The following is a 15,775-nucleotide window of genomic DNA, read 5'->3' as shown; positions in this document are numbered from 1 at the left end:
CATCTTTGACATTTCCTGACTGGGCAGGTTGGGTAAAGGGGATGCAGGTAGGCAGAAGTGGGCTGGGGCCTCAATGCCAATGCTATGCAACTGACTTTTTCTCTTTGAATTTCACAGACCTTTAAGAATCTCAGTGACTTACCTAAGCCATACTTTGTATCTTTTTTCAGGTTAACCAGGGTGATCTCCCTTTCTGGTGAAGATACTATGCTCCATCTTTTGTGCAGCACATCTATTGGAAATGCACAATTTTAAGATAAAATAAACATAACATGCTTGGGCATTAGACTGCTTGTTCTAATTTAAATAAAGCTCACTAACAGATTGCTCGGTCACTTTAAAATCATATTTTAAATAATATGCCATTATCTTATATGTTGATAGTGAGTTATAGTTTACCAAATGATTATGTTATCACATTTATTCCTTATAAATGGTTCCCTGTGAAATATGTATTGATATATTTCAGTTACAAATGCATAAATAGATCTCAAGAGGTTAAATGATTTGAGCAGGTTTACTCAGCTAGTACAGGCAAGAGGTGAACCTTAAACTTAGGCTGTCAGACTTCATGTCTTTCTGTTATATGACAGTTGACTTCCTGAATTTGATAATGCTCAATATGTTAAGAATTTCCCACTAATAAGTGGTTGGCATTTCTACTTATAATGTGTAAAACATTCGTGTAAGTTCTAGGGTAAAAGAGCAACACGAAGAAACAGGATTTATTCTTTTAAATCCCATTAATAATGACTTGGCTGGCACATTCTCAAAGGACTTCTGTTTCTTATTTGTGGAACAATCTCATGAGGTAAGCAAAGAGATTTCTAATCATTGTTTTGCAGATGAGGAATAATAGTTCATGACTTGCTCAACATTATCAGCTAGTATCACTGGCCAGCAAAATGCCTTTAGTACTTGATAAATGCTAGCTAAATACATTGAGTGAATGTTGGCATCAGAACTAAAATTTACTTTTTCTTATTCCTACTTGGGGTTTTTTTTAAAGTAAGCTGATCATATACAAATATCTCCTAAATTAAACCAATAAATATACCACTTAATTGTCATCTTAATAAAATTACTTCATTTATTTAAAAATCAGAGCATGTGAAAACACACACATACACACCCTTCTTGCTATGGGCTGAAATGTGTTGCTCCTCCCTTTCCTCCAAATAAATATGTTGAAACCCTAACTCCTAGTACCTCAGAAGTTAACCATATTTGGAGATAGGTTTTTAAAAAGATAAGTTAAAATGAGGTCTTTAGGGTGGCCTAATCCAATATGACTGATATCCTTATAAGAAGAGGGAATTTGGATACAGACGTGTGTGTGCACAGAGGGAAGACCATGTGAAGAAAGAGGAATAACTCCACCGACAAAGCCAAGGAGAGAGGTCTCAGAAGAAATCAATGCTGCTGACACCTTGATCTCAGACTCCAGAACTGTGAGAACATACATTTATGTTGTTTAAGGCACCCAATCTGTGGGATCGTGTTATGGCAGCTCTAGCAAATTAATACACTTCTTAACATCAACTGTAATTTAATAGTTTACACTGGTCTGTGTGTGAGGTGGTGGTAAATGAGTTCAACACACTCAGAAAGATATTTGTTTAAACTAAATCTGAAAATTCACCTCTACATAGTTCTTAAGCATATTGAAGCTTTTTGAAAACTAGAGATTATCTGCCAACATATGACTACCCATGGATTTAAAATTGTATTAATATGTTATAAATAGTAACTTTGTTACGCAACATATCTTAATGTTTAAATGATGAAAATGTGATACTTCATATTCTAGAAATAAACTCCATTAATTTCAGAAAACAATAACAACCATTTGCTCTCTGGAGTCAATTAACCTTGTCCCTTAAACACCAAGTACTAGTGCAAGTTTGCTAGCTCCCTGTAGTATACACGTCCCTATTCTGTTGTTTCTTTTTGACCAAAACTTAGTTATAAACTTAGTTATAATCAATAGGAGTGGTAGTAGTTCAGTATTTCTAATTAATTAATGAGATTCCAAAAAAAGAGATCACTGGACAATGGTGTGAAGAGCCTTATATATTTGGTTTATACAAACAAGCATAAAGTTCATGAATCAATTATTGCCTAACTTAATATTATCTAGGTATCCAAGATACTTTTAGCCTAAAATAGACAATTAGGCCTAATTTTCAGCTAGAACCAAATAAAAAATACAATAGAATGAACCCATAAAATAAAACAAATAAGGGATGAGGTCGTGTTAGGTATTAAATGTAAACTTTTATCACCATTCTGAAGACAGAGTCCATTTGCTTTACACAGAGTGTTTCTGCCTTCAATTACAAAAGTGATCAATATTCTGAATGTTCCTAAGGAGTATCTGTGACAAGTCAAAGGTATTGATTCAAAGAATAAAAATGCCATTTCTTTATTTTCATTTCCAACATATGTACAAACAAGATTGGTTATTTATATTACTTATTTGGCTAATAAATGTACATGTGTGGGTGTGTGTATGGATATTAAAACATTTCCCAGGTAAACAATATTGGAATATGTGTATAGACCCCCACACACACAAAATGTGCAATGTTTTTATGTTATTTATTTCCCTAACTAGAAGTAATAGATTAAGCTCTCTGTTTTCAAGGACTCATCAGTGAGATATGAATATTAATTCATTCAATTATACTTTCACCTTTCAGATGTTTGCTGAATAGTTTTCCTGTGAAAGTCCCACATTAGGCAATTGGGGAAAATAAAAAGAGATAATATGAAAGCTGCTAGCATAATAAATGTAAGCGCAATCAGATCAGGCTAGAAGAACAAAGATTTAGTCTGACTGATAAATAGAATGTTAAGACTTCAGAGAAACAGTTGTATTATGAAGGCATGAGTCAGAGCTGTAAGAGAGGAGAGGTTTCTTCTTGCCAGAAATAAAGACTTCAAGGACATGAGGTAGAGTTTTAATAAGTGGATTACAGAGATGGTTATACACAACAAGTAAGGCATTAACAAAAGCTGAGATGGAAAAAAGGCAGAAAAGTTTCTGCAAAAACGTCACAGATCAGCTTGGCTGGAGTACAAGGTTTGAGTCGGGTGGAGCTGAATTATTATTTTGGAAAGGGAAGCTTTGCTAACCTACTCTTTTTAATAGGGAACCCTCCCTTCTGCCACCATGATATAAAGTGACATTAATGTGGGGATAAAGGAAGAAAGGATGTTGGTGTAGACCTACATGTTACTAGACACTACTGTGCACATGTTGAGTTTCTATCTATCTGGTATTATATTCACATAGATATTCAAAATACTTTCTCATTGGCTAAAAATAAAAAAAAAGAGAAGGAAGTATCTGAGGATATATAGTACATAAGAGCCCAACTAAATTTAAACTTATAGAATTCAATGAGGATAAGTAGAATTTATGAATCATTGAAAGTGATGAGCTAGATATTTCAAGTACCAAGACATTTCTGAGTTATTTTAATTACTGTATGGAAACAAGCATTAATATTCAAGGAATACATATTTTTACATCTTTAAAAGAATTTTCTTTTCCCATTAATATACTTTATGACCACAGCAAATTCTGCAGATATTTTAACGTGTAAGAGGCTCAAATAGAAATTTCCATTTCTTTAATTAATACATGCTGGTGTCATTCCCAATAATGTTTACCTGGGAAATATCTTAAGAATAATCAACAAATGTGTAATTTAGAAATTAAATGTACACCCTCTCTGCATTTGAGATTGTTGTTCCAATGTTGCCTTTCTCATCTCTCACAAGGTTCATGTGGATATATTCAGTCCCCAACTAGAATAACTGTGGATACTAATGATAGATACATCTACGAGTAAACTATTTGAATTTCCCAGTAAAAGCATGTTTCTGATAAGGGCAAAGTCATATAATCAATTTAAGTGTGTCAACAATCTTTTTGCAAGAAAAATTCATTTTCTTGGCTATAGATCTAGACCCTTGTCAACTATCAGGCAGCTCCATGTCTAAGAGGAACTGGACTGTATAAGTAGAGGAGGCTCTGGATAAATTCATCGCTCACTCTAGGGAAAAAGATCCAATTCAAACTCGGGGATGATGGGTCAGTAACACCACATTGGTATAAAAACAAAGAGAGGTATTTTCCATTGTTATATTACTTAATACACTAACTGTTCCGGTGGTAGGTAAGAAGGATCATAATGGAAATTTTGGTGTTTTATTTCTGTGCTAGCATGAATTAGCTGAGTGAATGTGAGCCATATAACATTTCTGGGACTCATTTAACTCATTCATAGAATGGAAAGGTTTCGTTTAGATAAACTTTTTAGTTCCTTTCAGTTCTCAATTTATTTGACTCTATCTTTTGCTTCTGGTTAATTCTCATATCTGTTGAATCCTTTGTGAGCACTCTGGACTTTTATTTTTTATTATAATTTTCAACTTTGTATGTATTCTAATTAAACTTTAGGTGAAAAAAAAAACCCCTAGCATTTAAAGTTACATTGGTCCTTGACATCTGACTAAAAACTAATCTGTACAACATTTTATTACTAGGAATTAAGAATGTTCATAAAGACAATAATCAGTTCTAATACTGGGGAAAAAGTTTACTTAACTGTCCTTACAAGTTACTTTGCACCAGAATAAGTTTTTTCACATGAGTTTTTTTTGCTTTTTGCATTTTGTTTTTGTTAAGAGTTTGGTGTTTGACCCCATTTTGTGGTTTGAACAGGAAGGAAGGTGACAAATTCAGCTAAAAGTTACTTTTCAATTGTACAGTAATCCTGAATTATAATAAAACAAGAAAAACTGCAAACCAATTTTACACAAGACTTGCATAAGTTCTACACATTTTTTAAATGTTTTTACTTTTTGACTCTCTTAATAAGGAATATTAGAGGGGTTGATCACGATGGTGGAATAAGAAGACATGGAACTCACCCCCACCCCAATGAATACATCAAAATAAGTCTACGTGTGGAACAATTCTCACTAGAAACTGGCAGAAAGACTCCTGTACAACCAAGGCTGTAAGAAAGACTCACATGTAGTCAGGTAGGAAGGAAACAAAAATGATCAGGTCAGGACCTGTGCCCCTGGAAGAGGACTCAGAGGTAAAGGGAAAATACATGGGCAGAGACCAGCTTTGGGGAGTAAGTGGTGAGAGGCGCAGACTGGGCGCTCTAGTCCTGGGGTCCTGCAAAGTGGACATGAGCCCCCTTGGATGGTTGGAGGACTTTAATACCCCACTGACATCAATGGACAGATCATCCAGACAGGAAATCAATAAGCCAACTGTAGTCTTACATGATACAACAGGCCAGTTGGATTTAACAGATATCTACAGGAAATTCCATCCCCAAACAGCAAAATACATATGCTTTTCAAGTACACATGGAACATTCTCCAGGATAAAGTCTCAACAAAACAAGTGCCAACAAATTTAAGATGACAGAAATTATGTCAAGCATTTAGACCTACCAAAATGGTATGAAACCAGAAATCAATTACAGAAAGAAAAATGGGAAAAGAACAAACATGTGGAGACTAAACAACATGCTACTGAAAAAACCAATGGGTCAATGAAGAAATCAAAGAGGAAATCAGAAAATACTTTAAGACAAATGAAAACGGAAACACAATTCTCCAAAATTATGAGATGTAGCAAAAGCAGTTCTAAGAAGGAAGTTTATAGTCATACAGGCCTTCCTCAAGAACAAGAAAAATATCAAATAAGCAACCTAACCCAAAGTCAGCTGAAGGAAGGAAATAACAAAGATCAGAGAGGAAATTAAAAAAAAAATAGAGACCAAAAAAACAATAGAAAAGATCAATGAAACCAAGAGCTAGTTTTCTGAAAGATAAAATTGATAAACCTTTAGCCAACATCAGGACCTTCAAGATGGTGGTGGAGTAAGACGTGGAGATCACCTTCCTCCCCACAAATACATCAAAAATACATCAACATGTGGAACAACTCCTACAGAACGCCCACTGAATGCTGGCAGAAGACCTGAGACTGCCCAAAAGGCAAGAAACTCCCCACATACCTGGGTAGGGCAAAAGAAAAAAGAAAAAACAAAGACAAAAGAATAGGGATGGGACCTGCACCCTGCGAGGGAGCTGTGAAGGAGGAAAAGTTTCCACACACTAGGAAGCCCCTTCACTGGTGGAGATGGGGGTGGGAAGCTTCGGAGCCACAGAGGAGAGCGCAGCAACAGGGGTGCAGAGGGCAAAGCGGAGAGATTCCCACACAGAAGATCGGTACCGACCAGCACTCACCAGCCTGAGAGGCTTGTCTGCTCACCCGCCAGAGCAGGTGGCGGCTGGGAGCTGAGACTCAGGCGTCAGAGGTCAGATCCCAGGGAGAGGACTGGGGTTGGCTGTGTGAACACAGCCTGAAGGGGGCTAGTGTGCCACAGCTAGCCGGAAAGGAGTCTGGGAAAAGGCTGGAGCTGCCAAAGAGGCAAGAGACCATTGTTTCAGGGTGCGCGACTGGAGGGGATTCCTTCCCTGTCTGCCCACAGAAGGCAGAGCACCGCCTAAACAAGCTCCAGAGATGGGCATGGGCCATGGCTATCAGCTCAGATCCCAGAGACAGGCATGAAACACTAACGCTGCTGCTGCAGCCACCAAGAATCCTGTGTGCAAGCACAGGTCGCTATCCACACAGCCCTGGGAGCGTGTGCAACATGCCACGGCCAGGGTCCTGTGATCCAGGGACAAGCTGGCTGGGAGAACACACAGTGCACCTCAGGCTGCTGCAATGTCATGTTGGCTTCTGCTGCAGCAGGCTCGGCCAGCATTCCAATTATAACTACCATACCCCTCCCTCCCCTGGGCCAGAGCTCCCTAACCAGCCGCTGCTTTAACCCTGTCCTGTCTGGGTGGGAACAGATGCCTGAGGGCAACCTACATGCAGAGGTAGGCCCAAAACCAAAGGTGAACCCCAGGAGCTGTGCGAACAAAGAGAAAGGGAAATTTCTCCGTGCAGCCTCAGCAGCAGCGGATTAAATCCTCACAATCAACTTGATGTACCCTGCATCTGTGGAATACCTGCATAAACAATGAATTATCCCAAAATTGAGACAGTGGACTTTGGGAGCAACTGTAGACTTGGGGTTTGCTGTCTGCAACTGATTTGTTTCTGATTTTTAGGTTTATCTTACAATAGTTTTTAGCGCTTGTTATCATTGGTGGATTTGTTTATTGGTTTGGTTGCTCTCTTCTTTTTTTAACATTATTATTTTCTATTTTAAAAATTTTTTAAAATTTATTATTATTTTTTTTCTTTCTTTTATTCTCCCTTTTCTTCTGAGCTGTGTGGCTGACTGGGTCTTGGTGTTCTGGCGTGGTTCAGGCCTGAGCCTCTGAGGTGGGAGATCTGACTTCAGGACACTCGACCACCAAAGACCTCCCAGCCCCACATGATATCAATTGGCGAGAGCTCTCCCAGAGATCTCCGTTGCAACAGTAAGACACAGCTCCACTCAATGGCTAGCAAGCTCCAGTGCTGAATGCCCCATGCCAATCAACTAGCAAGACGGGAACACAACCCCACCCATTAGCAGAGAGGCTGCCTAAAACCATACTAGGTTCACAGACACCCCAAACACACCACCGGACGTAGCCCTGCCCACCAGAAAGAAAAGATCCAGCCCCACCCACCAGAACACAGACACCACTACCCTCCACAAGGAAGCCTACACAAGCCACTGAACCAACCTCACCCACTGGGGGCAGACACCAAAAAAAAAAGGGAACTATGAACATGCAGCCTGTGAAAAGGAGACCCCAAACACAGTAATTTAAACAAAATGAGAAGACAGAGAAATATGCAGCAGATGAAAGAGCAAGGTAAAAACCCACCAGACCAAACAAATGAAGAGGAAATGGGCAGTCTACCTGAAAAACAATTCAGAGTAATGACAGTAAAGATGATCCAAAATCTTGGAAATAGAATAGAGAAACTACAAGAAATGTTTAACAAGGACCTAGAAGAACTAAAGAGCAAACAAACAATGATGAACAATACAATAAATGAAATGAAAAATTCTCTAGAAGGAATCAATAGCAGAATAACTGAGGCAGAAGAACAGATAAGTGACCTAGAAGATAAAATAGTGGAAATAACTACTGCAGAGCAGAATAAAGAAAAAAGAATGAAAACAATTAAGGACAGTCTCAGAGACCTCTGGGACAACATTAAACACATCAACATTCGAATTACAGGGGTCCTAGAGAAGAAGAGAAAAAGAAAGGGTGTGAGAAAATATTTGAAGGGATTATAGTTGAAAACTTCCCTAACATGGGAAAGGACATAGTCAATCAAGTCCAGGAAGCACGGAGAGTCCCATTCAGGATAAATCCAAGGAGAAACACACCAAGATACATATTAATCAAAGTATCAAAAATTAAATACAAAGAAAAAATATTAAAAGCAGCAAGGGAAAAGCAACAAATAACATACAAGGGAATCCTCATAAGGTTAACAGTTGATCTTTCACCAGAAACTGAAAGCCAGAAGGGAGTGGCAGGACATACTTAAAGTGATGAACGGGAAAACCCTACAACCAAGATTACTCTACCCAGCAAGGACCTCATTCAGATTCAACAGAGAAATTAAAACCTTTACAGACAAGCAAAAACTAAGAGAATTCAGCACCACTAAACCAGCTTTACAACAAATGCTAAAGGAACTTCTCTAGGCAGGAAACAAAAAAGAAAAGGAGCTACAAAAACAAACCCAAAACAATTAAGAAAATGGTAATAGGAACATACATGTTGATAATTACCTTAAATGTAAATGGATTAAATGCTCCAACCAAAAGACACAGGCTCACTGAATGGATACAAAAAAAAGACCTGTATATATGCTGTCTACAAGAGACACACTTCAGACAGAGGGACACATACAGACAGAAAGTGAGGGGATAGAAAAAGATTTTCTATGCAAATGGAAATCAAAAGAAAGCTGGAGTAGCAATCCTCATATCAGACAAAACATACTTTAAAATAAAGACTATTACAAGAGACAAAGAAGGACACTACATAATGATTAAGGAATCAATCCAAGAAGAAGATATAACAATTGTAAATATTTATGCACCCAACATAGGAGCACCTCAAAACATAAGGCAAATATTAACAGCCATAAGAGGGGAAATTGACAGTAATACAATAAGAGTAGGGGACTTTTATACCCCACTTTCACCAATGGACAGATCATCCAAAATGAAAATAAAAAAGGAAACCCAAGCTTTAAATGACACATTAAACAAGATGGAATTAATTGATATTTATAGGACATTCCATCCAAAAACAACACAATACACTTTCTTCTCAAGTGCTCATGGAACATTCTCCAGGATAGACCATATCTTGGGTCACAAATTAAGCCTTGGTAAATTTAAGAAAATTGAAATTGCATCATGTATCTTTTCCAACCACAATGCTATGAGACTAGATATCAATTACAGGAAAAAAAGTGTAAAAAATACAAACACAGGGAGGCTAAACAATACACTACTCAATAACGAAGAGATCACTGAGGAAATCAAAGAGGAAATCAAAAAATACCTAGAAACAAATGACAATGAAAACATAAGGACCCAAAACCTATGGGATGCAGCAAAAGCAGTTCTAAGAGGGAAGTCTACAGCAAATACAAGACTATCTCAAGAAACAAGAAACATCTCAAATAAACAACCTAACCTTACACCTAAAGCAATTAGAGAAAAAAGAACAGAAAAACCCAAAGTTAGCAGAAGGAATCATAAAAATCATATCAGAAATAAATGAAAAAGAAATGAAGGAAATGATAGCAAAGAACAATAAAACTAAAAGCTGGTTCTTTGAGAAGATAAAATTGATAAACCGTTAGCCAGATTCATCACAAAAAAAAGGGTGAAGACTCAAATCGAAAGAATTAGAAATGAAAAAGGAGAAGTAACAACTGACACTGCAGAAATACAAATGATCATGAGACATTCCTACAAGCAACTATAGGCCAATAAAATGGACAACATGGAAGAAATGGACAAATTCTTAGAAAAGCACAACCTTCCGAGACTGAACCATGAAGAAATAGAAAATATAAACAGACCAATCACAAGCACTGAAATTGAAACTGTTATTAAAAATCTTCCAACAAACAAAAGCCCAAGACCAGATGGCTTCACAGGCGAATTCTATCAAACATTTAGAGAAGAGCTAACACCTATCCTTCTCAAACTCTTCCAAAATATAGCAGAGGGAGGAACACTCCCAAACTCATTCTACAAGGCCACCATCACCTTGATACCAAAACCAGACAAAGATGTCTCAAAAAAAGAAAACTACAGGCCAGTATCACTGACGAACATAGATGCAAAAATCCTCAACAAAATACTAGCAAACAGAATCCAACAGCTCATTAAAAGGATCACACACCATGATCAAGTGGGGTTTATCCCAGGAATGCAAGGATTCTTCAATATACACAAATCAATCAATGTGATAAACCATATTAACAAACCGAAGAATAAAAATCATATGATCATCTCAATAGATGCAGAAAAAACTTCTGACAAAATTCAACACCCATTTCTGATAAAAACTCTCCAGAAAGTAGGCATAGAGGGAAATTTCCTCAACATAATAAAGGCCATATATGAAAAACCCACCACCAACATCGTTCCCAATGGTGAAAAATTGAAACCATTTCCTCTAAGATCAGGAACAAGACAAGGTTGCTCACTCTCACCGCTATTATTCAACATAGTTTTGGAAATTTTAGCCACAGCAATCAGAGAAGAAAAGGAAATAAAAGGAATACAAATTGGAAAAGAAGAAGTAAAACTGTCACTGTTTGCAGATGACATGATACTATACATAGAGAACCCTAAGGATGCTACCAGAAAACCACTAGAGCTAATCAATAAATTTGGTAAAGTAGCGGGATACAAAAATAATGCACAGAAATCTCTTGCATTCCTATACACTAATGATGAAAAATCTGAAAGCGAAATTAAGGAAACACTCCCATTTACCACTGCAACAAAAAGGATAAAATACCTAGGAATAAACTAACCTAAGGAGACAAAAGACCTGTACGCAGAAAACTATGACACTGATGAAAGAAATTAAAGATGATACAAACAGATGGAGAGATATACCATGTTCTTCGATTGGAAGACTCAATATTGTGAAAATGACTCTACTACCAAAAGCAATCTACAGTCAATGTGATCCCTATCAAACTAGCAATGACATTTTTCAGAGAACCAGAAGAAAAAAATTTCAATTTATACGGAAACACAGAAGACCCCAAATAGCCAAAGCAATCTTCAGAAAGAAAAACAGAGCTGGAGGAATCAGGCTCCCTGACTTCAGACTATAGTACAAAGCTACAGTAGTCAAGACAGTACAGTTCTGGCACAAAAGGAGAAATATAGATCAATGGAACAGGATAGAAAGCCCAGAGATAAACGCACGCACATACAGTCACCTTATCTTTGATAAAGGAGACAAGAATATACAGTGGAAAAAAGACAACCTCTTCAATAAGTGGTGATGGGAACACTGGACAGCTACATGTAAAGGAATGAAATTAGAACACTCCCTAACACCATATACAAAAATAAACTCAAAATGGATTAAAGACCTAAATGTAAGGCCTGACACTATAAAACTCTCAGAGGAAAACATAGGCAGAACACTCTACGACATAAATCACAGCAACATCCTTTTTGACCCACCTCCTAGAGTAAGGGAAATAAAAACAAAAATAAACAAATGGGACCTAATGAAACTTCAAAGCTTTTGCACAGCAAAGGAGACCATAAATAAGACAAAAAGACAACCATCAGAATGGGAGAAAATATTTGCAAACAAAGCAACTGACAAAGGATTAATCTCCAAAATATACAAGCAGCTCATGCAGCTCAATATCAAAAAACAAACATCCCAATCCAAAACTGGGCAGAAGACCTAAACAGACATTTCTCCAAAGCAGATATACAAACAAACAGATGGAGATGTGTTTGTTGATTGCCAACAAACACATGAAAGAATGCTCAACATTACTAATCATTAGAGAAATGCAAATCAAAACTACAATGACGTATCACCTCACAGCAGTCAGAATGGCCATTTCAAAAAATCTACAAACAATGAATGCTGGAGAGGGTGTGGAGAAAAGGGAACACTCTTGCACTGTTGGTAGGAATATAAATTGATAGAGTGACTATGGAGAACAGTATGGAGTTTCCTTAAAAAACCAAAAATAGAACCACTATATGACCCAGCTATCCCACTAATGGGCATATACCCTGAGAAAACCATAATTCAACAATAGTCATGCTGGGACTTCTCTGGTGGCACAGTGGTTAAGAATCTGCCTGCCAATGCAGGAGATACAGGTTTGAGGCCTGGTCCAGGAAGATCCCACATGCCATGAAGCAACTAAGCCCGTGTGCCACAACTACTGAGCGTGCGCTCTAGAGCCCGTGACCCACAACTACTGAGCCCATGCACCGCAACTACTGAAGCCTATGTGCCTAGAGCCCGTGCTCTACAACAAAGACAAGCCATTGCAATGAGAAGCCCGTGCACCGCAACAAAGAGTAGCCCCTGCTCTCCGCAACTAGAGAAAACCTGTGTGCAGCAACGACGACCCAACGCAGCCAATAAAAAGAAGACAAAGAAAAGAAAGAAAGAAAAAAAAAAAGAGTCATGTACCACAATTTTCATTGCAGCACTATTTACAATAGCCGGGACATTGAAGCAACCGAAGTGTCCATCGACAGATGAATTTATAAAGAAGATGTGGAATATATATACAATGGAATATTACTCAGCCATAAATGAAACAAATTTGAACTAATTGTAATGAGGTGGATGGGCCTAGAGTCTGTCATACAGAGTGAAATAAACCAGAAAGAGAAAAACAACACATACATATGGAATCTTAAAAAAAAAAAAAGGTTCTCATGAACCTAGGGGCAGGACAGGAATAAAGACACAGACATAGAGAATGCACTTGAGAACACGGGGAGGGGGAAGGGTAAGCTGGGATGAAGTGTGAGAGTAGCATGCACATACATACACTACCAAATGTAAAACAGATAGCTAGTGGGAAGCAGCTGCATAGCACAGGGAGATCAGCTCGGTGCTTTGTGACCACCTAGAGGGGTGAGATAGGGAGGGTGGGAGGGAGACACAAGAGGGAGGTGATGTGGGGATATATGTATACATACAGCTAGTTCAATTCGTTATACAGCAGAAAGTAACACAACATTGTAAAGCAATTATACTCCAATAAAGATGATACAAAAAAAAAAAACAAAAAAACTTTAGCCAGGCTAACCAAGAAGAAAAGAGAAGAACCAATAAATAAAATAAGAAATGAAAAAGGAGAAATTACAACCAATACCACAGAGATAGAAAAAATCATAAGAGAATATTATAGTTACATGCCAACAAACTGGACCACTTAGAAGAAATGGACAAACTTCTAGAAACATACAGCCTGCCAAGACTGAGTCAAGAAGTGGATAAATTGAACGCATTGATCAGTAGTAGTAAAGCTGAATTTATAATTAAAACAACAACAACAACAACAAAATACCTCCCAGCAAACAAAAGTTCAGGACTGGACAGTTCACAGGGAAATTCTACCAAACATATAAAGAACTTATACCTATACTATTCCCCAAAGTTGAAGAGGACAGAACACTCCCAAATTCATTCTATGAGGCCACCATCCATTATACCATTTGTATCTAATACAGATGTAAAAATTCTCAACAAAATATTAGCAAACCAAATGCAAGAATATATAAAAAGGACTGTGCATCATGATCAAGTTGGATTTATTCCAGGGACACAGGGATTGTTCACCTTTCACGAATCAATCAATGTGACATATCACATTAGCAGAAGGAAGGATAAAATTCACATGATCATCTCAATAGACACAGAAAAAGCATTTGACAAAATTCGACATCCTTTCATGATAAAAACTCTCATCAAATTTGGTATAGAGGGAACATATCTCAACATAATAAAAGTCAGTTACGACAAACTCACAGCTAACATCATACTCAACAGTGAAAAGCTGAGCCTTTCCTGTAAATTCAGGAACAAGACAAGGATGACCACTCTTGCCACTTCTATTGAACATAGCAATGAAGTCCTAGCCACAACAATCAGAGAAAAAAGAAATAAAAGGCATCTATATATTGGAAGGGAAGAAGTAAAACTGTCACTATTTGCAGATGACATGATACTTCAAATAGAAAATCCTAACGTTTCCACCAAAAAACTAATAAATGAATTCAGTAAAGTTGCAGGACAGAAGATTAATATACAGAAATCGGTTGCTTTTCTATACTCTAATAATGAACTATCAGAAAGAGAAAGTTAAAATAAAAAAAACCCCAAAACCAAACAAACAAACAAAAAATTCTGTTTAAAATCACATCAAAAAGAATAAACTAGGAACAAATTTAACCAAGGAGGTGAATGACCTACACTCTGAAAACTATGAAACACTGATAAAGGAAACTGAAGATGATACAAAGAAATGGAAAGATATCCTGTGCTCTTGGACTGGAAGAATTAATATTGTTAAAATGGCCATACTACCCAAAGCACTTTACAGATTTAATGAAATCCGTAGCAAAATACCCATGACATTTTTCACAGAACTAGAAGAAATAATCCTAGAATTTATATGGAACCACAGAAGACCCTGAATTGCCAAAGCAATTTTGAGAAAAAAATAACAAAGCTGGAGACATCATCTTCTCAGACTTCAGATTATACTACAAAGCTATAGTAATCAAAATACCATGATACTGGCACAAAAGCAGACACATAGATCAATGGAACAGAATAGACAACCCAGAAATAAACCCATGCACCTATGATTAATTACTCTATGGCAAAAGAGGCAAGAATATACAATTGAGAAATGACAAGTCTCTTCAATAAGTGTTGCTGAAAAAACTGGAATGCTACATGTAAAAGAATGAGATTAGAACATTTCCTCATACCATATACAAAAATAAACCACAGATGGATCAAATACCTAAATGTAAGACCTGGAAACCATAAAACTCCTAGATGAGAACATAGGCAGAACATACTTTGACATAAATTGTAGCAATATTTTTTTGGGTCTGTCTCCTAAGGCAAAAGAAATAAAAGCCAAAATAAACAAATAGGACCTAATTAAACTTAAAAACTTTTGCAAAGCAAAGGAAACCATTGACAAAATGAAAAGACAACCTACTGAATGGGAGAAAATATTTGCAAATGATATGACCAACAAGGGGTAATAGCCAAAATAAATAAATAACACATACAATTCAATATTAAAAAAACCAACCAAATAAAAAACACAGGCAGAAGATCTAAATAGACATTTTTCCAAAGAAGACATACAAATGGTCAACAGGCACATGAAAATATGCTTGAGATCAGTAATCATCAGAAATGCAAATTAAAACCACAATGAACTATCACCTCACATCTCTCAGAATGGCTACCTACAATCAAAAAGTCTACAAATAATAAATGTTGTTGAGAGTGTGGCGAAAAGGGAATCCTTGTACACTGTTGGTGGGAATGTAAAATGGTGCAGCCACTATGGATGTTTCTCAAAAAACTAAAAACAGAACTACCATATGACCCAGCAATTCCACTACTGGGTATATAGCCAGAAAAAACAAAACCACTAATTCAAAAATATACATGCACCCCAAGGTTCATAGCAACACTATTTACA

General features: G+C 37.1%; 1 protein-coding gene across 16 annotated transcripts in view; it reads right to left on the bottom strand.

Moving 5' to 3' along the window:
- PTPN13 (protein tyrosine phosphatase non-receptor type 13) overlaps positions 1-15,775 on the bottom strand; it is a 235,696-nt gene that overhangs the window by 57,224 nt on the left and 162,697 nt on the right. For all 16 annotated transcript variants that reach the window (XR_010943112.1, XM_067736501.1, XM_067736502.1 and 13 more), the window contains one exon: positions 143-232. Coding sequence is in view for 15 of the 16 variants with exons in the window: in XM_067736501.1 (XP_067592602.1) it covers positions 143-232 (90 nt within the window). In the remaining variant the exon portion in view is untranslated. The remainder of the gene's footprint in view (positions 1-142; positions 233-15,775) is intronic.

Source organism: Pseudorca crassidens, chromosome 4 (genome assembly GCF_039906515.1).
Source record: "Pseudorca crassidens isolate mPseCra1 chromosome 4, mPseCra1.hap1, whole genome shotgun sequence".
Classification (NCBI taxonomy): Eukaryota; Metazoa; Chordata; class Mammalia; order Artiodactyla; family Delphinidae; genus Pseudorca; species Pseudorca crassidens.
This window is presented reverse-complemented; position numbering and strand designations above follow the sequence as displayed.